The sequence below is a fragment of the Anticarsia gemmatalis genome, chromosome 2, assembly GCF_050436995.1.
Source record: "Anticarsia gemmatalis isolate Benzon Research Colony breed Stoneville strain chromosome 2, ilAntGemm2 primary, whole genome shotgun sequence".
NCBI lineage: Eukaryota > Metazoa > Arthropoda > Insecta > Lepidoptera > Erebidae > Anticarsia > Anticarsia gemmatalis.
Window position 1 is genome coordinate 447,609 of NC_134746.1, and position 25,399 is coordinate 473,007.

General features: G+C 35.2%; 1 protein-coding gene across 1 annotated transcript in view; it reads left to right on the forward strand.

The window, feature by feature from the left end:
- The window catches only part of LOC142978949 (uncharacterized), a 118,002-nt gene extending 96,328 nt beyond the window's left edge, over window positions 1–21,674 (forward strand). Inside the window, exon 3 of the mRNA XM_076123609.1 lies at window positions 19,000–21,674. Coding sequence (XP_075979724.1) covers window positions 19,000–20,393 — 1,394 coding nt within the window. The 3' untranslated portion in view covers window positions 20,394–21,674. The remainder of the gene's footprint in view (window positions 1–18,999) is intronic.
- The last annotated feature ends 3,725 nt before the right edge of the window (window positions 21,675–25,399 follow it).

The following is a 25,399-nucleotide window of genomic DNA, read 5'->3' on the forward strand; positions in this document are numbered from 1 at the left end:
TAGACGCAAGGGCTATTTTCTCTCTCATTACAGGAGAAGCCCTTGCTAAGCAGTAAATTTACTTCTGCACGAAATAATTCTTATGTTACACAAAGTTTCTTTAAGAATACAGTTTCACGTTAACTCATTACTAGTTGCCCATTTATTGTTCGATTTAAAAAACGTAATCTCTCTCTCTCTCTCTTCCTGGCTATTCGTCCCATATGGTTGTGGGGTCAGCCTTCCTTACACCTTTCCTCCACTTCGCCCTATCCTTGACATCGTCTTCCTCAACCTCACATGCCTTCATGTCTCGCCACAACACTTCTGTCCACGTGATCTTGGGTCTCCCTCTTTTAAAAAACGTAATAGAAAACGTAAAAATATGTTCATCATTATTCTAACGTTAAAAAGTATGTTTTTTGACTTAAACATTTTGAAGGTCAAAATTTTGACCGCTAGATGGCAATGAACCCGAGAAAAACATTGCATCTGTAAATCTGTACATATCTTAATTATAAATGGCGTGATGTTGTTTCTTTTGGACAGCTATCCAATTAATACATGCATACAAAATATGAGATTCCTTATACATTTTTGTTTTGTTAAAAAATAATGTGAGTAATGTTTTAGTATTTTCTCATTAGCGCATTTTTAAGACATTTTTGAATATTTTCTTTGAAACCTAGTTTTTAAGTGTTAATTATGTAAGTATGACATAATTGTTTACTATTATGTATTATTTATTTTTTAGGCTTTGTTTAGAAGATAGTAAAAACATCTTACCTAGTTATTTCTAGTGACTCTCTTAGTTTCGATGGTTACAGTCAAAATATGAATATTATTTGAATTGATTGTATACTATTCATATGATTTATTTGTCAGTTAATAAAGATTAACGTGACAGCATAACATACAAACAGATATGCTTTTGCATTTATAATACGTAAACAAATATTGGATGCTTCGTTCGTTCGGTCGACCTATAGTATTATCTAGATTTAATAAAATGGCCTAATATTGCTTTAGACAAAACATAATTACTTTATTTTTATAGATTTTTTCTTTCAAGGCCTTTATTTCTTCAAGGGCTCTACATAAAGGTATTAGTCATTATTCATATTCAGTTGAACGATTACAAAAGCTTTTTAGATAAAGTAATAGTCTAGATCTTGTGAATATGTAATAAGCACTAGAAAGTTGTGAAAGATCTGTCTGTGTTAGGTCTTATGGTAATCTAAGTACTTAAGTGTTCAATGTTATTATGTCTTGAAAATGTGTACTAACTTTGAAGTAGGTAAGTAGTTTTAACGTAGATACGTGATGTGTTGTAAATTTACTGAAATAAGGCCCTTTGGACCAACGTATTTTGCGCGATTTAATTTATTTTAAATAATTGAGTTTACTGACAATTACTAAAAGGTAGAAATTGGTATCATAGTAAAACGCAGAAAGATTGATACAAACCTGATGTCAATTCTTATTAAAATAACAGTTTAATGTACTTTACATAAGAAAGCGAAAACTAACTGCTATTTACTGACCATGCTAAAACTTTCAGAATTTTCTAAGCATTAACGATCAGAAAAATCCAATACATATTTGCTTAATGGGAAAAAGAATCCAAGACGTCGCGGTTGCGGTGTCACAGTGTAACTTAATTCCAAACTTCGCATCTATCTCAACACAACTAAATACACCTATTACTAAGAAACTAGATAGTTGCTGGATAGTTCTAAACAGAGACTTGTCAGCTAACTTCCTAAGCTAAGAGCCAAGTTGCTATAGTCCGACAACTTCTTAGAGAGCCTTCGCGTGTACGATTAATCTATATTACAATTAATAATTCTGTTTATTCCCTCAATATTTTAGCTGTTTCAGACAGGATACTGTTGACTGTATAAGCCTGCACTCATATTCAAAATTCTGGATTATGTTTACCTCCGCCAATCTTTAACCTTGCATACTAACTTTTTTTCAACATCTTCCGTGCGAAATCACAATAGAAATTTCGTACAGTGAGCGTGACGTGTAAAGGCCTAAGATTAATAGGGTGAAACAGTAACAAATTCGTTATGAACACACGCCACTTTCTAGAGAGCGGACTGTAATAAAACTATGCATAGATTGTCGTCGACGTTGTGTAATGTAGTGCGATTGTACAATGTTGCCGTATCCGATGTTACCTGTTGTTACCTATTGCTGTTATGTAAGTTTGGGTAATTTAATTTGTTCTGTCTACACGTTTCTATGGGGTAATTTGGTGATGATGTTTTGGGAAAATATGTGGTATTAATTTTCTTTTTGGCTCGTAAAATGATGACTTAGATTTATGACTTTGAAGTAGTTCTTGCAAACGAGATTTTTTAGAAGTGAATTACGTAGGGTACAGTTTAGAGAATCTGTTAAAAATATTAACTGCTATTAGCGCTAGTAAGTAAGTAAAGAGGTGCAACAAACTTCGTAATTCTATCTTAGATTACTCTACATAAAGTTAGACCAAAACATTTTCTCACGATCCCCTGATCTCTGAAACCTGTTTTATGGTTAGTTGCAATAATCTATTCTGTCGCTTACACCCTTCTGTAAGTAATAAACATGAACACTTAATAGTTTGTTATTCACAAACAAACTCTCGCTTTACTATTCTCTTAGTGCTGAAATCTTAAGTACTGTAGAGTGTAAATAAATTTTCAATTAGCCATTCTGAGTGTGACGTCATACTTGCGATTTAATTATTTAGTACTAAGATTTTGAGGATAGACTTGTAACAGAATCTGGGTGATGAACAGAGAAATAGTTAAGAATAATGACGCAGTGGTGGAGGTGGTTGCCACGCCACTACGGGAAGTCGTGGGCTCGATTCCCACATGGAACAATTATTTGTGCGATCCACAAATAGTTCTATTGCGTCTGGTTGTATTTTGTGTCCGTTGTTTGTATGTTTGTAAAAGTCTCTACGACACAAGTACAGTTTTTAGTGCGAGAGTTGTCTTTTTTTATTTAGACGCGATAATACAATACAAAATTATAAAATGAACATATTTAAACTACTTAGTAGATTCCTTAAAAATGGCGAGTTTGATTCCTTCATATAACAATATGGTTCACAAGCTTTCAACTACCATCATTTTGAAGTTATAGTTGCATTATTGAAAGCCTACGATGGCGCAATGACTCTTCATACAAAAATATGGGTACTGAGCACAAAAATGTACGGCGAAGAAGGATTAATAAATGCGTTCAATACCGAATTTTCCGCAAAACACTCCTTAACAAAAGTTTTGCAAAAATGCTTTTAAATACACTTGTAACAATAACAGTACCGGGAATGGGGTACAGGTCAATACCTACTAATATACAAAGTCAATACTAATGTTCCATTGTGTGGGCACGACCTCATAAATCCCCAACAACACAATCATAAACCCGCTCCGATGTACATTGCACTTTTAACACCGCAACACACAAAAGCGTGCGAAGTAAATCATCAATGGATATCGTACAATTAGTAATGTTGTGTTACTTTTTGTCAACAGTAGCGGTTTTTGGTTCTATTGTGGCGTCGAAATATGATATACGGTACTTGTGTCCCATCACTATTGTTTCGAGTGTTGTAATGTTAGGGTTGCCAGGGAGATTTTATAATATTTACGATTTTTATGCAAAATATATAAAATGGTATGTAAAAACATCGCCTTGGTAGCGGGTAAAATGGTACAGTACCATGTTTTCTTATTTAATTTCATTTTAATTTCAAGATAAACAAAATAATAATTTAAATTAGTTTTTCCTGTCATATGTATTCATTAAATTCTTTATATATTTTTTATCTCAGGCATGCACCAGAAATGACAGCTCTCAAGCAAAACCGTTATCAATTGCTCTACTTCCTGCAATTAAATTAGTTTTATTACATTCTTGCATAATAACAATGTTTGATATACTAAAATCCACATTAATATTACAAAAACTAAAATCCGTCCATCTGTCCGTCTACCTGTATCACTTTCATGACTATACTGTTGAACCGACTTCAATAAAAATAATTCTGGAGACTCTTAAAAACCCAGACTCCAAAAGGCTATGTTATTTTTCTAAATTCTATCATTGCGTGGCTAGAATATGGGATGAAAGGTAGGACCAAAGCCGCGTGAGTTTGCTAGTATACTAAATATGTTCGTAATAATTCATTTTTTTTATAATTTTCACGCTCTTAAAACAATCAACTTCCGAATTATATTAAAATATTTGCATTATTTTAACTTACTTGCTCATCAAGTTATATAACTTTGGACAATATTGTAATGCTCATACATTTCCGGAAAAGAATATGAATGAAATAGACGTGTCTTATAGAAACGGTGTCATTAATTAACATAATAGCTGCTTAATAGGTGTTAATTAATTATTATGTAATTTAACATATGGGTGGTCAAAACGGCCGTAGATTATTAATAATTTTCCATTAAAAACTCCATAATTAGAGCTGTAAGTAGATTAATCAAAGGAAATAAAGGGTTTGCACGACAAGGCAACAAGCAAGTAGAAATTTGGATAATGTCATACATTTCTCATAATCGCGGTTCGTGAAGTCACTTGTTCGCTGCCCAATCATTTTACTAAAAATTTAAATCTCTCATCAACTAGTCATAACCTTTACAAACATTTGCAAAACAATCTTCATTTTATAAAAATGCTTAAGTAATGTCGTCAAATACAACTGACGTCATCGTATTCACTAAATATAGACTACGAAATTAAAAGGTACAATTTAAAAAATATAAGAATTTTTTCTTGCGTCAACCCTAGCCATATGTCACAGTCGCGATGACGTCACTTCCCGTGCGATTTGTGTCCGACTACTGGTAAAGCTTTTTTTCTCAGTTTTGTTTCACAGAATAAGTTATTATTCGTTAATAACCATTCATTATTCACCGTTAACTAATTGTATAATGGATACATGTGTGTTATTATTGCAATATAAAAGAATTTTAATGTTGTTAATAAGACAATGGTGTAAAATAGTGACTTGAAGTAATAAATGACCTGGTTTAATAAATAAATTGTTTTAAAGACGTGAAAATATACAAATTACATCCAACCCAAGACAACAGGGATGGGGATTGTTTACGGATTGTCACGGGGTTAAATTAACTTGGGTTCGATTTCAGGGTTGGGGAAAGTAAGGTTATAGTTACTTGTAGAATATTCTCAATCTCGGGATTGGTAAAGTGTTCGGTATTCGGCAGCCAAATATGACATGGGACTAATCATATAAAAGAAGCCACGTGTGCATTTCCGTGCATCGTTTTCCAATATTATGTGGGTCAAAAAATATCCACTTAGCAAACTTTTTTTTACAGTTACGCATACTGTGATTCTAGAAACGTCTCACTAAACACAAATTCCTCCTTATAAGACTAGAAGTAGTATATAGCTAGTACATTTACGACACAACTTAAAGATCAAGTACGACTGGTAGAAAGCGCATTCCTCGCCTACTTACCAGCCCTTGAATCAGATCTCAGACCAATAATAATAGTATTAAACTAAACTTTGATATTAAGTTCAAAGTTAAGGCTTTACTAACTAGTTTACATAGTTCGATAATAGGATTCTGGTGAGTTTGGAACTTAGAGAATATGATTTTGTTAAAGGGAAGTCATGGGAAAAATCTTTTGCTGGATAGTAAGGGATCTTTTTTCGATCCAATCTTAGCTATGTTTAGTAACTTTAAACAAGTAATTTAAGCTGTATGTATGTATGTTTGGATGTAGATTTTTAAAAGTCAGATTTTTGGAATATCTTTTAGATATGAATTCTGTCTAGACATCCTGGCCTGATTACATAAGATAGTTGAAATATACTGTATGGTCCGAAATATAAATGCAAACTAATGCATTACTTAATTTTCTACCATAGAATACCTCTTACTCGCACTTGGCCAGCGTGATGAATTCAAGGCCTAACTCCTTCCTTTCTTGGGAAGAGATCCTTGCCCAATAGTGGGCTAGTTATGAGGAAAAAAAACCCAAACAAACCATCTTAGTGTCTATTTTGCTAAACATTAGATTTCCCTACAATCTAACAATTACACCTAACACTACTGACCTCGAACACAACTTCCTTTAAATTTCTAAGTGTCATCCTTCATAGTACGTGATATGATCCTATAATGTTAAGGAAAAAACTCCTACCACTAACTTGTACACTACGACAGAACACTTCCTTTTCTCAAAACGTGATGTGCATTGCGCGACTAGTTGTAAAAGATGCGACGCAAACGAGATCGCGACGCGCAATGAATGCTAAATAGTTGCGGAAGTTGTAGTTTGTCTAGTTTCCTTATTAGTGGGATGTGGAGTCTATATAGGTTATTGGAATACGCAGTATTTATTTCGAAATGTATTAATGTCATTCGAAGTATTCTAACAGTGATGTCTTATTTCTGATAAAAAACTACTATGCTTTTGCTAACTGCTGCCCATTTTTGACACCTGTATAATGTATACAATCTCTATGCCAAATTACATCGAAATCTGCTGAGCAATTTAGCCTTAGAATCGTAACTCATAGCATAGCTTATCCAAGGATGTACTATGCACTTGCCCACATGTTGATTGTTATGAGAAACATGGCGTGTGCAATTTTAACTATCTATATCTGTAGCTCAGGCTCACGCCTATTTCAGACACCAGTCCTCACACATATTCATTGTCTGTCACATAATATGTGGTTAAACTGTATTCTGTGTTCTGTAATTTGTGAGGAGAATAAATAAATAATTATTATTATTGTATGTCTGTTTATTATCTCGGGACTATAGAGTCCCGGACTTTTAGAAGGCGTGCGTGGGGCCGAAGCCAACACGTAGAGGCCCATTTAGGCCCTTCTCCCATTACGATACTTGTAGGGTACGATACTCGAGTATAATACTAGTTGGATACATGTTCGCTACCCGATGCTCGCATATTATGCAACTTAAAAGTTACTAAATTCATAATTTGTGCAAACTCGTTTTTTGTAGACTGACGTTATGTCGAGCGACTCCAGTGACGATGAAGCTCTTGCAGTTTTTTTGTTCTCAATTTCTCACAGTTTCTATAGCACCTAGGAGCTGTGAGGAACTGAGGAACTACCTATATTATCAAATGTTAGATTCTGTCAAACTTGAAACGTGGTGGAACTATATAGTTCCGCGAACATGTTTCCTGAACATAGTTCCAATTAGGAAATGAATGATTCCATGTTCAATCCGCTCCCGAACATTACGCGAGACGCGACGCACAAGCGACCAACACGGCGGGTATCGCGAGACTAGTCGCGAACGCGTAGAATACCAGTATCGTAATGTGAGAGTCTCCATACAAATGTATGTGAGATACTTCGTGGCGACTAGTCTCCGAGACTAGAGTCGCGCGGGCGTATCGTAATGGGAGAAGGGCTTAAGACAGCTTTAATATTCAAAAAAAATTGTATGGTTACACAATCCGGTGATTATCCCTGTTTACACTATAAAATGCACCCAAGGACAATCACCGGACTGTGTGGAACTATGGCAAAACTAATGGAAAAAACTACTTGGGCTATTGGGATGGGTTGCTTGTGGACTGGAGTGTAGGTGATCTGTAGGGACTATGGCGCCTGCCGATAACTATGTTAAAAACATGTAAAAGTGGCAGACGGAGAATTGCCAACTCACAAACTGGGCCCCCTAAACTAGTCGCTGAAAATGCAACAAGAGGGCAACAGGGACTGAGCGGCTGAAGGACGGAGAGGCCTCGCTGGACGTTAAACTCAGATCATTTGCTCCCTGAGGGTCCGGCATCACTGGCCCACTAGCCACTTACGCTCAGCATCCGTCCTCCGAACAGAGTGGGAGCTCTGCTCTTGCGACTCCACTCTGGACGGCCAATGAAGGCAAGCCAGAGGCGGGGGACCGCTTCCTCGTCAGTTTTCACTCCGACCAGCCAACTAAGGCAAGCCGGAGATGAGGAAGGGTGACTTCCCCCTGGAGCACTCAGGTACCGCGGGGTCGCTACTCCCCGTCACCTCGCCTCAAGGTGCCCTGCGGGCTTATTATTATTATTATTAACTAGACATAATTATTGTTTTCATGTTATTTCCATCATAAACCTTTTTTCCATTAATATACAATAGGTATATCAAATTACAAATTACTTTTCCATCAAGCCACGTGTTTTCAAAGTACCATTCCACGTGATAACCCATGACATTATAAGAAGCTATTAAGTTTAGTATACATATAGTAGTAGGGCAACATTTTTACTTATTTAAATAAATCCTGTTCATTTGCATGAAAAACTAGACTGACTAGTACGTATTCAAGACTTGTAGTATTTTAATAATGGTACCCAATTTGGCCATAACAGAAAGAGTAGAGATAGCCGAGTGGTTTAAATAGACATCTTCGCGTCAATGACTGAAGGATCAAACCCAAGGCAACCTACTAAGATCTTTTTGAAATTATATGTACAGTGAATTAGAAATTATAATTATCACTTGCTCTAAAGGAAAGGAAACGATTTTAATCTTCAAGCGACTACCGCCATACAAATCCATTAAGGATTTTAAACGAGTCACGTCGCTGACATTCCCCTGACAGGATTTGTATGGCAATAGTCTCATGATCGCTAACATTTCCGTAACCTGAGCCTAGAGAGATCTTTATGACAGTTGTTGAATGGAAGTAAAGTCTTCAACCTGCCTAAGAGTACTTTCAAATTGTTCTTGAAGCGAGACAAAGTCTTCAACCCGAATTTGACCAGTGTGGTAGACTCGGGCCTAAATGTTGGCTCATTCTGAAAGGCGACCCTTAATCAGTATCGGGACAGCAATGATTTACGAATTATTACGCAGCTTACAGACTATTGAAAATAAACCGTTTTAATAAGATTCACTTATTAATAATAATATAATTATTATCTTACGCTGCGCATAAACAAACAATTATTGCAATTAGTGCCAACGTGGACTTTATCGCTGTTATATTAATTAAAATAATGTATACTTGTATTTAATAGTAGAATAAATACGCTCAAGAGCATTATTATTGTACATATATTATTTATATTTAATTTATATTGCGTGAATACTGCGTTTTGATCATATTTTTTTAAGCCAGTTCTGTCCCACTGCAGAGCAAGGGTCTCCTCACAAACGAGGGAGAGAGGTTAGGCTTTAAGTCCACCACGCTGGCCAAGTGCGGGTTGGGGACTTTTCATGCCCTCAATAAATGTATTAAACAATTTAGGCATGCAAGGTTTCCTCACGATGTTTTCCTTCACCGTTAGAGCAAGTGATCGTTAGTTTTGATCATAATAATGCTAGCTAATTCGGAAAAATAACTTAACTTCACATACTAACGCACCAACAAGACAGGTTCAAGCAAAAACGTAGAATATAATCTGCTCTAATAAACCCCACAATCAAAATACTAGAAACCAAAAAAAGCGTAAAGTTAGTTCGTTGACCCCACTGTGCGCATGAGCTGGATGATAGTGAAAGTTGCGCTCGCGCATGACAGGTTCACTTACCTGTGGCCATCGATCTTAGATACAATATACTAAGTATACATTGATGATAAGATTCGACAAAATGTATGGATGCGAATGAGGCAAGGGAAGTTTGTATGGATCGTACCAAGTGGCGTTTCCAAGGCTATGTCTACCCTTATGGAGAAAGGACGTGATTTTGTGTATGTGTATGAGATTTTATTTTGTTGATAAAAAGATGATCACAGCAGACGAATTAAAAACATTCTGCGTTTTTTAAAGTCGGTTAGTTAAAAGTTTTTCTTCGTTTTGTCATTATAGCGTATGTAGCTACTGAACGCGTGGACACAAATTCGATTTCTAGATTAGGCAAATTGTTTTGTCCAGATGTATTATTTAATTTAAGAAATATTCTTTAACTTTTGATACAAACTGTGTGTACAATTAAATTGTAGTCGCTTGCTTGCGAGTAATTTAAGACACCCTTGCTTATATAAGTATTTCATAAAATACTACCAAATGCCAACCACTTATTATCAATCAGTATTACAAGTATATTCCGACCACGGAAGGAGCATAGAAAAGATTATTGGTAAAAAAACCTCGTAACCTTCACAACTCACATTTCTATGTTTGTTAGCAGACATTGTTGAGCCGCTGTCACCTACATTTGATCGGTACATATAATTAAGTTTTGAAAGCTCTTGATTGCTGAAGGAGAAAGTCCCTGTCATATAATCAACAGAAACATACACACATGTGTTTGTATGTAGTGTGTAAAGTAATTCGTTCTTGGAACAATTTGTTGCGGAATTAATTCAACGTAAACTGTCTTCAAAGTTGTATACCTTTTTTAACTAAATTGTTTAGTTGGCCAAGGGGTCAATATGAGTTAAGTAAAAATTTTTACTGTAGTGGCCGGTAAACTCATATAAAGCTGTTCCCCTACGTACAGATGTATACGGATTAAATGCATAAAAACTAAGCCACAGCTGAAAGCTCTATACAGGAATCGCAAAAATAAGTAACTGTAACTGCGAAAGAATTATACAAACACGATACATATTATTAACTTCATACCAGTCGTACAATCGTACGCAAGTAAAGCCCTTCACTTACTTATCAATAACGTACCTTCGAGATCCTTGTAGTCCGGTAGTGTGGTGTGGTGACTAGTGAGTGTTACTCAACGCGTGACGCAACGTGTCAATGACGTCCACGACTGTGTAACATGTGGATTGTGGAGTATTCGCTGTGTACAGGTGGAATAAGGATATAGGGAGTACTTTCAAGTACTTTCCTTTAGAGTTAAGTTGGTTTGTACGAATGTGTTTTGTCTATGACTGCTGTACTGAGCAGTAAAGTTGGTTTGTACGAATATGTTTTTTCTATGAAACTGCTAAACCTATGACTTGTTAAATAGACAGCTTTATCATCTCATAGATTCAAAACTGCTCTTTGGTGCTTCGAAGCTGGACAAGGTTAAAGACATTTGATGGGGAATTGAAGTCCATCCTTTTAAAATTTATTCGAAGAAGAGATTATTGGGTATTGTAGTGTTTACCAGAACTTTTGTGTAATTTATAAGATGGTGTTAATGACACCTTATCTAATTTGGAGGTATTTGACGAGAGGTTAAGAAACACGATATTTCAATAAAATATTTTATTATTATCGTTTAAAAAAGTCGCTGTTACCGAACCATTAAAAGATCTTAAAACAATATTTAACAGATTTCATACTCGTCTAAACATTACTTTTGTAATTCTGACCACTAGTATTTAGAAAGTGTGGTGTCCCATTTCCTTCAATCCCTTCAACTAACTAGACCACCCACTGAAGGAAGTTTGTTTTTGTTTGAAACCACAACGACGGTCGACAGCGTAAGTCATCTTTACCACAAGTTAAAAACTGCTTTCATTCGAAGCCGCTTTAGTATCTAAAGTACGAAGTATATATACGTTTTAGTCATAACGTACCTGGTAAAGTATAATTTTTCCAGGATATTTTTGGTAGTAGCCCGGAAAAGCTTGATGAGTTAATAGGTTAAAGTCACCTGGTTTTACGTGAGATTACAAAAGTTGAAATGTGAATGAAATCTTAGTGTAGGTAACTCGGTAGGAATGAGAATTATCTACAACATATTATACAAGTAGGGTCTTAACGGCTTAAGTCATATATTTTCTAAAGAATATACGTCATATACCCAATACGTATACCAAGATTTATAAATACTAGACAATTTGAGGCTTTTACGTAATGATCTAATGTCTGTTATTGTAATAAAAATGTAGTCGAGCCTACAATTTCATCAATCACTAGTTACCGTATCTAAATCTCGTAATACATGCGCAAACGCAACCCAGTAGGCAGTTTATAATCTGTGGCAATCTGACAACGAAACGCAAAGAATTGTCGCAACAACCGCCATTCCTGTCACTTATGTTCCAACGTTCCTTTTTCGAATTCAAACGTGTGGCTTATTCTGCAAAAGTTTCGTAACAAAACCTGATTAAAAACGGATGCCCTTTTTTGTAAAATTGTTGAGAATAAATACACTTTTTTTTTACGTTGTTTTGTAACTGGATATATTTTTTTCGTAATAAAGTATTGTGATGTCGTAATGGTGTTTATTACTTGAAAACATGCGATTGTATTTCAATATTACTCTGCTCGTGTTGAATGGTGTCAATGACCCTATAGCAATAATATCTATCATATTACGCGAAATGAAGCGATGTATTCATAATAGTGAACAATTTGCAGCATCATTATAAATTGCAATTGTATATTTTATTCATGTTTGGTTGCCACGTGTATTGGAAAAGTGGTCAATGCGTGCATTATACAAAATAATGGACTGCGTGTGTCGGATCCAATTTCGAGACACGTATAATTTTTGTTCACTCTGAATTTAATTTGAGATCATTATTTACTTAGTCTTATAGAGAAACACTTTTGTTTAAAACTTAATACCTCCAATCACATACATTATTTGAACTTTATGGAAATCGATCCTACAACCTCTTAATTAGTAAAGTAGAGATAACCTTAACCTCTGCGTCCAAAACCAAACTTTCAGTTTCGGTGTCAGTACTTTTGAATAAGTGGTAGTTAGTTTATCAGGAGGAGTTTAATAGATTTCACTTTAACTATGGGATAATATATCAAAAACTTATCTAAAACTTTGAAACTGGCTCTTACATTAATATTTCCAGTATTCAATCAATATATTCAAATCCTTTAATATACAACTATTAAAACGAATAATTTAGGTATATTAATAAATAACTTGTTCGCCATTGACGTAGATACAGTCGTTTATATATTATTAGGAGAGCAAAAAACGTGAAAAGTACATTATTTATGTAAATTTAATATCGGGCGCCAAATATTTACTGGTGTTATGATAGATCACTCAAACATTTGAGATTCGTTATACACACTTGGAACACACACACTTCGTCGAAGCTAACTTGGAGACAAAACGTACTTGATACTTTAAGGTGACTTTTTGCTAGAGATATGCAAAGGAAAAGTAGATTTTGTAAGAATAGTAAGTTTTTGGATACGATTATTTCAGTAGTAACTTACTACAGACGGATCTAGGATTAAAGTAGTTGTATGGTATAGCTATCAGTGGAACACACAAACATTAATTCTAGGTAAAAATCGAAGCCGACATTTTGCTACAGTTGAACCGACAATGCAACCATCTTAATCCCTAACATCATACTATAAAGAAACATTCAGTTTCAATAATGTATAAAAACAAGAGAAATCTGAACTGCAGTAATAAAAGGATGTTATTGTAAATCAATATGAAATTCACAAATAATCGTAGGATGTGACGGACACAGGTAAACTGTTGGAAATCGGCGCGTTGCAGTGTTGCCACACGCCGGATGTACAGTGTTGCTATATCACAATAACCTTCGCTTCATTGGATATTTGTTGCCGATTTTTCACGCGTATACAAAATACACACCTGCTTTTGTAAGGGGTTATGCATAGACCTGGTTTACTTTCAAACCTTTGGTACCGGTTATCAATTCAGTTCATAAAGAGGAAGCATGTTCTGCTCCAAACTGCTAAAAGGGCCCCCTTGCAACTAACTAGTTTCAATTTAACTGCGTGCCGTATTTTAATTTTGAAAATGGTAACAATTTTTCTAATTTTATTATTGACCTTTCGGGGGTTATGTCGGTCTACCATCCTACCATGATATGAAAGTGATGGAAAATATTGTGTATCTGTGTTGTACATATACAGGCAGTACCTAATAATCTAACTAACACGAAGTAGGACGTCAAAACTTTATTACGTTGGTTTTATCATAAAAGAAATAGGTCTTATAAAATAAAGATCATAGTTCATTTAATAATTACGTAAGTTAAAAGGGCTTCGTACTTTTTATTGAGTTTTTTTTATTAAAGACAAGTTTTCCTTCAAGCTTCAACAAGCTTTATAAAAAATTCTACCTCGTTAACGCAAAGTTCTGAATCTTCTTAAGGCACTTTTACACTTGCGTTTAAACAGGAATTAACTAAAAAAGTAACATATTTTTCAGCCACTATTGGGTAATGGTACATACATATATACAAACATAAAGTCACGCCTTCTTTCCAGCGGGTTAGGCGCTTGGTACGATCCTTACAAACTTTTGGCAATGGTACTCTTTCACATTGTTAATTAAACCCTGAGTCCACTACAGCCAAATAAAGCGAAATAAATATTAATTTAAATTTTGTTTTTCTCTTACTAATATTCTATTCATTTTGTTAGAATGGTTATAAAAGAACTAACAAATCAAAGGGCTAACTTCTTAAACTAACAATTTTGATCGGTAAAGAAAATTCGTATCGACCAGAGTATCCATCTTCTTAGTGTAAAAGTGCTCTAATCCAAATCACTTTTTTATTTTCCTCAAACATTTTTTGTCTCTCAAGGTCAGTAATTCAGTATCACATTCGCATAAAGGTCCTTGTACCCTAATTTTATGCGAATTAAGACCCATAATGTGTAGTGAGTGAGTTTGCAACAATTTTACGAGATTTTTATGGGTTCTTCACAGTTTTATGTGTTTATGTTTAGTTATAGGGGAGAGGCGCCGAAGCCTTCCAGTTATGCGTCTGAACTTTTTATTGGATGAATTATGGTGCTGAGTTAGGGTAATTTGCAGATCAGAATTCTAGGGTATATGAGATTATTAGTTCATTGGCATAGTTTGCTAGTTCTGTTGGACAATGACTGTTGGATAATTGAAGGTGTTGTAAATACCTCAAACAAATATTGACCCAACAACATCTTTATCTTTGATTAAATGTCTTTTAGAAAATCCATTTGAAAGTCTCAAATGCCTGAAATAATTAATATGTGGTTTCTATACCAAATACTAACGATACACATTTTATACTAATATATGATTTATTGGTTTTAGTAGTCGTTTTTTGGGTTACATTATTTCTGACAGATAGACGACAGAAGACTTTGTTTTAAACATTTAATAATTTGTTATTGTGAATTAAACCTATCTTATTTTTCAATAAATACTTAGTAGGAAAATACACATCTACTCTACTCTATTTACATTTTTACGGAACAGCATTTTCGCGGAACGATCAGCCAAAATAACCGTATATCTATTAACACTATATATTTATTTAAATAAATCTATTACATACTAACACATTTAGTATACCACTGAGAATCGTGATCGATAATCACTCGTTAACTGCACGATTTATCGACAAATATTGTACGTCTATGTTTCGAGTACTACGTTGTAGAATATTTGGTTTATTCTTTAATAGTGTTATGTGAAAATTGTTGAATATATTAGTGATATTAAGTCTCGTATTAAAACTAATAATGGTAAAGATTTTGTTGGGAAGCTACTTTTTACAAATATGTAGGAACTTATTATAGTTTAACAGTTTTTGATCAAGGTACAAATAATACGAATAGATAAAAGTCAGACTTTACACGATATTGTGTAATAATATTTTGTAAAATTTTGTTAGAGATAAGACAACAAAACGAATATGAAAACACAAATAAGCAAAGTAAACTCCCATCATAATATAATATTTTCTACTATAATTATATAGAAAATTATCTATTTTTGTCAAGAAAAGAATTATTGTATCGCAAAACATTGTTTATAATATACCTCTATAATAATTTCTCTATAATCGAAAGCTTACCGGAAAACTTTCAACTAAAATCTTCAAAAAAACCGAATCTCATGAGCTAACATTTTCACCCAGTTCCGCTTGCGTGCAACAACACTCTTTCCTATTTCTCAACGCGAAGATGAAATGATAAAACACCAGTTATTTCACAAGAAACTTAAGAACAATGGAGAAAATCCCATAGCCTAGCGTACTTTTTCTTGATACTTTACTTCGAAATCTAAGGGTGATTACAATTGAACTATTTTGTTGTAACAGAACACAGAACATTCGCTTGTATTTTTTCTCAAACTGTTTATAACTAAATACAGCTGTATCTTATAATGGCAAACTGGCCCGACTTTGGCCTAGATAAAATTTTATCCCCTTGATCCTATTCCCGTGGGAATTTCGAACCCGGTATACCGTAAAAATCTTGTCCTGACAATTACAAACACGATAAAAACTAAAAAATCTTGATCATGGTCACTACCTGAAAGGAGCAAATTAAATTTCTATAATCACAATTCCTTACAGCTTATAATTAAGGTTATGACTGTCCGAAATAAGGATAAACCTAATAAACAATTTACGTGGCTTGGTTAAGATTTTAGCGCCTTTTAACAAAACAAATATGGATCACAACATGTTTGTTGCGGCCAACAAGAATTAATTAGCATAATATATTAACCAATTTATAAACCATCTGCCTGTTTTTTCATTTGTAACTAAACGAATGTTTAACGCCACACGTTACACACTATTAGGACTGTGTCAAACACCAAACATTCGCTCGAACGTTACATTTACAAATGTTACAGCAGACACTTCGTACCCAACAGCAAACAATTACGTTTGTTAGTTCAATGAAATATGTCTTTGAGCTAATTACGATTGATCGCCTCATTGATTAACATTCATTACTTTTGAAGCGTCAGTTCTCAGGCCGGGAAATTAAAGTTTTTTGTTCGAATAAATTTACGCGGCTATGTAGGCGCCAGTCTTTTATTATGTGTATGTGTACTACAAAATGCTTGCGGCTGTCCAAAGAGATGGATTTAGTGCTAGAATTAAGAATTTGCATAAAAGAACAACTTTTTTATGGGACACGTAATTGGCTAGCAACATTTCGTAGCACGTGTGTTTGGCACGTGCTTTTAACAGGAATAATAGTACATATTTGAAAACTAGATTAAATCGCTATATGCATTCAATGTAACGGGTTTGACAAGATCAGGTTTTGGATGTAACTTTTGTCTTAAGTTTATATTGTTATGTTCAGCGATACCTAAATAATAGAGCAAAGAGAAATCTTTTGGTAAATAAAGTCACCAAAGAAATATATGGAATAAACTTGTGTTATATAATGTACTTAATTTAATGATTTTACATTTGTACACCACCAAGTGGTAGGACATAGAGACCAAATGTAATTGTTTGTACACCTATTGTATATAACCTATGTTCACAAAGAAATAAATTAAATTAAACTATTCCATACTTATTTAGAGTTCGCGTACAAATCAAAATATATAACAATTAATCCAAAAACGCAAACAGAGTATTGTTAACTCTGTTTAAAAATAAAAGTACAACAATATCAATTGTTGTCATTATTTAACCTACTACTAGACAAATGACTACTTCCGAATTGAGGGAGAGGTTCGGCCTTGAGTTCACCACGCTGGAGAACTCTGCAAGCCCTCAAGACATGCGTGACACAATATATAGGCATGCAAACTTAGCTTAATTGACATCTACAAATAACTAATAAACAAAAATGTATTTAAAAATAAACAGTTCATAAAGTGCCTTATTAGCTAAAACCCTAACAGGGCAAGAGTAAATAAACCTTCGCCCGCATAATGAAGTGTTTCAAACTGGTCCTCTGTCCTCCAAGTTTTAAGGGCCTTAGTTTTATACCGAGGGTACTTTCATTTTAATACTTTTATGTCATTTTATGTAATATTTTTGACAGTGTGAAAGTTTAGATTGATGTGGGTGTATTACTTCAGTATTTTTCTCACTAGGTATTTTATTGAGGTTTTAATGCTTTTTTGACATGTGAAATATTTCTCTATGTAAATCACTTCTGCCTACACCTTTCGGATATAACAGACGTGTTATTATGCGATACGTTAAAGTTGGTTTATTGCAACTATACAAAAACTACAACAAATTATCTGTCTATCCCTGTTAGAACGAAAGTCCAATGGTCGACAATCTTCCTAAAAGTTATAAAATACGCTCTATGATTCACTCGATATACTTTACCAATAAAGTCCTCACACAAAATTGAATTCTGACGTCACTTAACGCCTTATGTCACGGGCGCCATGTTTTAAATCTCATTCACTGCTACACCCGTTCACCTCGAAACATCAACCGTGCGTACTATCTACATAAACATTATATATGTTACTGTAAAAGCCCGAACTGTGGTAAATCCTAAGATTTTCCGGTAAAGCCTAAGATTTACCAACTCTCAATGGTAAAAGTCCGAACGTTCTTTTATTTCGAACTTTTACCACCATTTAATTGGCAAATCTTAGGATTTACATAATGACACGGTAAAAGTTGATAAAGTCATATTGTAATGTGTTTGAGCCGTAATATAATGATATTGCTAGGGATAAAATTATATGCCGTAATATAGTTATAATGAAAGTTTGAAGATGTCGCCGGAGCCCCGCTTCGCGGGGCTCCTCCTTCTGGGTGGTTTAAAAAAAAATAACCACGAAGGCTGAGGTGGGAGCTTCGCTTCGCTCGCTCCCACCTCAACCTTCTAACCTAACCTACCCATGTCGGTTTGCCGAAAACTCCTTCTTTATAACTATTAAATTATTTTATATTAGCTACATTTACCTGCTCTTGAGGTATATCCTAAGATTTACCAAGTGAACAGGGGTAAAAGTCCGAAATAAAAGAATTGTTCGGACTTTTACCATTGAGAGTTGGTAAATCTCAGGTTATGCCGGAAAATCTTAGGATTTACCATAGTCCGGGCTTTTACAGTAACATATACACCACAATGCGATAGTGGGCGACACTCGATTACATCTTATCTCCGAATGCTAATCAAGAAGGGACCACAATTTCCTTCCTTTAATACTTCAAACATATTATTTCTCATGCATCATAATAGTTTCCTTCTAGATGATACAGAAACTGGATAATCAAGTTTGCATAAGTGCTGTAATTTTTAGCCTCGCGAGACTGGTCATTACAACCAGTTATATTACCATACTACCTACGTACAATGTGTTTAATTTCCACAAAATGCCATGCTATTAGACATATACTAATGTTTTGTTTCTGGTTTGTTGCAGGTGAAAGCTGCGTCGAGAAGCCACTGGCCACGCTCTGGCGCAACTACCAGCAGTCGACGAAACCCGACGTGGTGATGAAGCTGTCCGTCACCAACTCCGGCCTCAAAGGGTTCACCAAAGAGCATGGCCTCACCGAGTACTGGTCACATCGCATCACGTACTGCGCCAGCCCCCCACATTACCCCAAGCTCTTCTGCTGGGTCTACCGCCACGAGGGCAAGAAGCTCAAACATGAACTCCGCTGCCACGCAGTCCTTTGCACCAAAGAATCAATATCAAAGAAGATTACAGAGGAACTCCAGGTCAAGCTGAAGCAGGCGCTAGTTGAATTCAAAAAGGACAGAATCTCTAAACAGAACGCGAGGCTCAGCCTTGCGAACAGCGTATACGAAAACCCCAGTATGCCTCGCAGGAAAATCATGCTCAGTGTTGGAGCTATGAACTACAGACCACCGCTTGAGCGGTCGAAATCCGCTCCAAAATTGGGGGCTATTGAAGAGCTTTGTTCAGAAGAAGACGAAGAGGAAGCAGAAATGAACGCCAAACAAAATGGCGAATCATGGTCACGAACGTCCATGGAAGATTTCTACGGATCACAGACACTCGACAGACGACGACCAGAGATGAAATCTCCGAGGAAGTCCTCGTGTCCCGAAGGAGTTATCAATCGGACACTTTCAGACGGTGCCGGTACGGTGACTGTATCCGATGAGTTCTTAGATCTGCTTGTGAAGGAGAGTCAGAAGAACGCACGTACCGAGGAGACTAGTCAAAGTGATGCTGAAAAGGAAACGAGATTGCTAGAAGCGATTGCCGAATCGAACGAACTGAGTGACGCAGTGGCGGCTGAGAGCGAATGTAAGGCTCTAATACAAAGTAACTACCTCGTCACGGATAGCGACGATGGATCTGTTTCTTCGGGCTGCGAGACCGCCAGTACGGTGACCGATACCGAGCCATCATCTCTGCCCTCGTTCCCTCAGGAAGACAACAAAGAGCACGCGGACTCGACTGTCTCTTACATGGATCAAACCTTTGACCACAATGAAATCAGAGGCAGCAATAGGAGCTTCAACTCCATGAACATCGTAAGCAGTTCTGACGCCAATGGCTCTGAGGAAGTGAACCATGTACCTATTGGAGAGAAGAATACCTTCAGGCGGAGGTCCACCTATCCTCCCCTGAGGGCAGATAATAATATTCTGACGACCTTTGAAGGAAAATTTGAATCTCTGATTGACAACTTGACGGATGTGGACAGCCTGAACTCGAGCACAGAGACCGAAGTGTTTAAGAACACAGGAGACAATGACAGCGCGTGCAGTGACGAGTCCGGCTACTCCGAACTACTCGATGGAAAGGAGAGCATCATCGGTAACACGATAATGGTTTAAGTTTCAAACTTTGGCTGCTCCCTAACCGAGTGTTTGTTTTCAAAGAAAATGTTGTCCCAAGGACAAACGACGCTCCCCTGATCTCTGAGGGAGCGGCGGCCATGTTGGATCTGTCTTTTCATTTGATAATAGATTAGAAATTAAATGGTCTGGCAACAACAATGCACGTAGTTAAGGTTTATGTGAATCCTTTATTAGATTAAAAATTATATGTGTAGTGACAACGGTGCTTTTTGGGTTACGACCTTGCTAAGCATCAGCTGCGTGAAAACAGTTTCATGTCACGATCGTTGATCGCGATAGTCCGTCGTGAGAACTCGAAACGCACCATTTTGATTTTGTAAATAACAGGGTACAACTGTACTTTATCCAGTTAATGTATTACTATTTTTAAATGTTTGTATATATTGTATTTTAAGTTCACGTGTTAGATGAAATTTATTGGAGATTTTTATTTGTAAAGGATTTTATAGTAGTTTATATGGATGAACAAACATCTTGTTTTGTTTTTGTCTATATTTATTGTTTAAATTAAGTATAATGTGGAGATACGGGGGCGGGAGATGTAGTGGGCGATGGAATTTGTAACAGATATGAGTTAATAGTGGCGTGGGGTAGTAGGGCAGCGGGCTGATATCTGCACATTGTGTTAGCTTCACTGGCTTGTTTACATCGGGCCCGAGCGTTGCCCCCTTTGAGAGCCGCTTATCTGTGTCTCCAATTAGTTTCTGATGGAATCCGCGACTTGTAGCAGCACAATGACCTCCATCTAAGATCTAATTCATTGCAACTAACATTCATCTGTTGCATAGAAATGTAAAATTGTAAATGATTGCACTAGTAAACCTAAATTCTGGCAGCATATTAATATAATTTATTTTTAGTTAACTATAGAAATCATTGTACAACTGCGCTTAGAAACAGCACTCAAATTTTAACTAACTACAATTCAATCACAAAATTATAAGACACCTAATATACCTACTACAAAAATTCACAGTCCCAGACTGCTTGGCGAAGTCTTCTCGAAATGGGAAAGAACGAAAAAGAGAACTATTTAAAAATTAAATCAAAAGCGTTACTTAACATTTGAGTGATATTTCTAAGTGTAGTATTTATCAGTGTCTGCTACAAGCGAGATAACATTGGTGTGTGAGGTTCGTTAGTACTTACATTCCTACTACCCATGTAACATTCTCGGGTCATTCATCTACATGTCTACATTCATTGTATGTAGTGGAGGATATTTTTTCGAAGAGAAATAAATGATTTAAAATTTTATGTATCTGTTTTTTTATTGGTACCTTTTGACATTATGAAAATAAAAGACTAAAGTAAATGCTTTGAAAAATGGAGATATAAGAAAAGGGTTCGATTCCCCGACTATTTAATTCTAAATTGACATAATTAACTATCATAAAAAACATGTTTCCTGTTTGACCGACTGCCTCAATAGTCTAAAGAGTGCAGATCACAAACTTGGGTTCGACTCCCCATTCAAAGATTACTATGGACCAAATAGATGAACTCCGATATAATGATCTACGCAATGTAACGTAAGTATATGAGTTTCCTATTAAACCTGCACAATTGTTTCACACCTTTTACTAAATGACTAGTATATATTATTAAATTTTATTTAGGGTGCTCACTCAATTCACACACACACCTACGCATTTGGTATAATTTACTTAAAGGAACCAGTAATCAAATCAAAAGATGACCAGTAGCAGGCACAACCCTACCGAACACCACACAAGGTAAAAATAAATAAAGCAAATATTGGACAATTCACACACGGTTATTTGATTCCAAACTAAGCAGAGCATTTACTATGGTAAGCAAATAACTGACACACAATATAATAAAACACTTCTAAATACATATTTCTAATTCTACTACGTTGGAAAATTACCGACTATTATTAAAACAACGTAATAAATTATCTAATTAATAATTAATTAGATAACTTTGGTTCTTATGTTGGGAATTATCTCATACCTACTTCGTAAGGTCAATGACCGATTAACAGTATAGTAAGATTTATTGCTTCAAGGACTGCCTAGTTAATAAGGCTTTATAATTTAGAAGTTCCGTATTCGGTTTCCGGGTGGGTTATACGATGGTTTTTGCCTAATCCACGGCTTTTAAGATCCTGGGTTCAATTCCCTAAGATACGTATAAAGGGTCAGAGCCCATTCGTCCCCTAAGATTCGCACCCTGTGCCCACTCGTCCCCTGAAACTTTTGAGGGGCCCATTCGTCCCCTGAAGGATATTTATTTTTATTCATTCTTCTAATATAAGTACATGTATATGTGTATACTGCAGCTTGGTAGTCCTGGTACAGTCGCGCAGAAAAGGCTATAATAAAAAATATAGTATTTCGGTAGATATCATGTTTATTTCAAATAAGATTAACACATATCTAACACGACTCTAACAAAATGCAACTGTTTTACAAAAATCAGTCTTGATTGACCATCATATAAATCAACATTAAATTTATACATATTAAATATGCAGAAAAAAATAGAACACATATCAACAGTAAATAATTACTTCTTATTTTTTTGTATATTTACCAACTACATACATGCTAAATCATGACGGATTATCATTCATCATAGCTCTTTTTTCAATGATCTGTTATGATTTATTAAATTAATTCCGTTAATAAACTGTTCACAAGTGTATTATGTTAACCGTTTCTTATGTAAAATATAGCTAATTTTATCTCAGGGGACCAATAGGCACCTGAATAGGTGCCGAATCTTTAACTTATATTGTATGTATATTATAGGGGACGAATGGGTACCTTAAAAATAATATTTTTTATTAAAATATTAATTGGTCCCCTACCAGGAGACCAATGGGCACCTATGTAGGGGCCGAATCTACAACTTTTATACTGGGGGACGAATTTTAGGGGACGAATGGGCTCTGACCCCGTATAAATGTATCGTTATACTGATTAATAATAACATTATTAATCTGTTGTATGTCATATAAGTAATTCACTACACGTATCAATGAATGCGGGGTTCGAATCCAAAAGCATTTAATAGTCTACAGTCTCTCTACCAAATAAATAAATCAAAAAAAGCCTTTTGCTTTTTCATAAAAACGCTGGTTTACAAAGTTGTACCAAAATAATTTATAATTAGTAATTGTTATTTAATAGTGTAGTCATAGTTTTACAAAAAGAAAAGATACGATGCAGTTTCCTGCAGATAAGTTATGACGACCTCCGTGGAGCAGTGGTTAAGGAGGTCGCTTCGTCTTTACCATTGGGTCGGGAGATTGTGGGTTCGATTCCCACACACACCATTTGTGCTATCCACAAATAGATACTTCATGTCTGGTTGTACTTTTGGTCCGCTGTTTGTATATATGTAAAAGTCCCCGCGACACAAGCGCAACTCTTAGCGCTGGAGATGTGTTTTTAAAAGAATGAAAGTTAGCTATAAACATTACTAATACTAGCCAGTATCATCCCGCTGTTGGGCAAAGGTGTCGGCTTCATCAAGAAAAACTCGAAATCAAGAAAAACTTCAACTTGTGAGTCTTGCAGCCATAATCCAACATTACACAAGCCATAGAATGATAATAAAACATTCCAAATCATCAATTAATCAAGAAACATTAAGTGAAAAACGTAAGTATAGTATATGTTAGAAAAACAGATAAAATACTGTATGATTAATGATCCACGTGTTTTATGACGATGTGATGGTCAAATTAATTGTCTTCACTATCTAATGATGCAATTATATATTTTTGTTGAAGTTTTCCTGTTAGGAACAGAGATTAATAAAAGATCTTTAAACACAAAATGAACAGACTATCACTTAAAAGTTTAATTACTATTTCTATTTGTTTTTTCTTTACTATATGATAGAAGGTAGGAATTATTATGTCAGTCTCGTGTCATAGCGATTAACCAAACTCCAAGTAACTAAACAAGAGTCGAACTTGAAACATCGTTATTGGCGGTCGCATACACGTCTACTTGAACACGTTGCACCTAAGAGACAATCACTTTTACCATATTTGGTCAATACAACAACTGCCTAGCACTTTACATGTCAAATTTTAATTAGAAAACCCAATAACTCTTAGATAGATCCAGTAGTCAAACCCATGACGTCCTAATTGACAATCACATACACCACCGTACTATAGAAGACAATTAATTAAACATAAACTCTCTAATCACAGCATCTACGCACTTAAAATCTCTACGCATTTACAATATACCACTTAATATAAACGTGAATCGTGAAAATCATACGTATTTATTACCGATCACGTTTTATCAAATAAGGTAAAGCTATTTCCAAATTGATTATGCCAATAAAATATATTTGCGCAAAAAATATTATGATTGTGATGTAAATTAATTCATGACGGAGACGTCGTGCTTTAAACTAATTATGTGAAAAATAACAATTTATCTGCAATTTATATTATTTAAGTATACTTTAGTCGTCGACTCGGACTAATAAAAATTGAAGGTAGTTTCGTTTCTGTTATATTTACTTAGTAGAAAAAATATACCTAGCTTTCTTTTGCAGGTATGATCCTACCTATTAGCCATTAAGATCATGTATGCATATAAATGAAACAAGGGTTGTAAGGATGGTAATAAGTGTCATTCATTGGTCTCTGTCTACCCTTGGAGGAAAAAGGAACGATTTTATGTATATAAATATGTATACCAGCTTAGCCTTTTTTCCAAACTATTTGGGAGTCGGCTTCCAGTCTCACTGGATGCAGCTGGATACCAATGTTTTACATGAAGCGACTGCAATATTATGTACAGTTGCTTTTGAAGCAAGTTTATAAGGATCGTACCAATTGATGTTCTTTGATCCCAATGTACCAATTGGTGATATTATGTATGTATGTGTGTATATCTGCATAATATTATTAATTTATCTACAAAAGGCTTATATAATTTTTATAATTATTGGAAATCGCTACCCGAGCAAGTAGAGTTATAGTC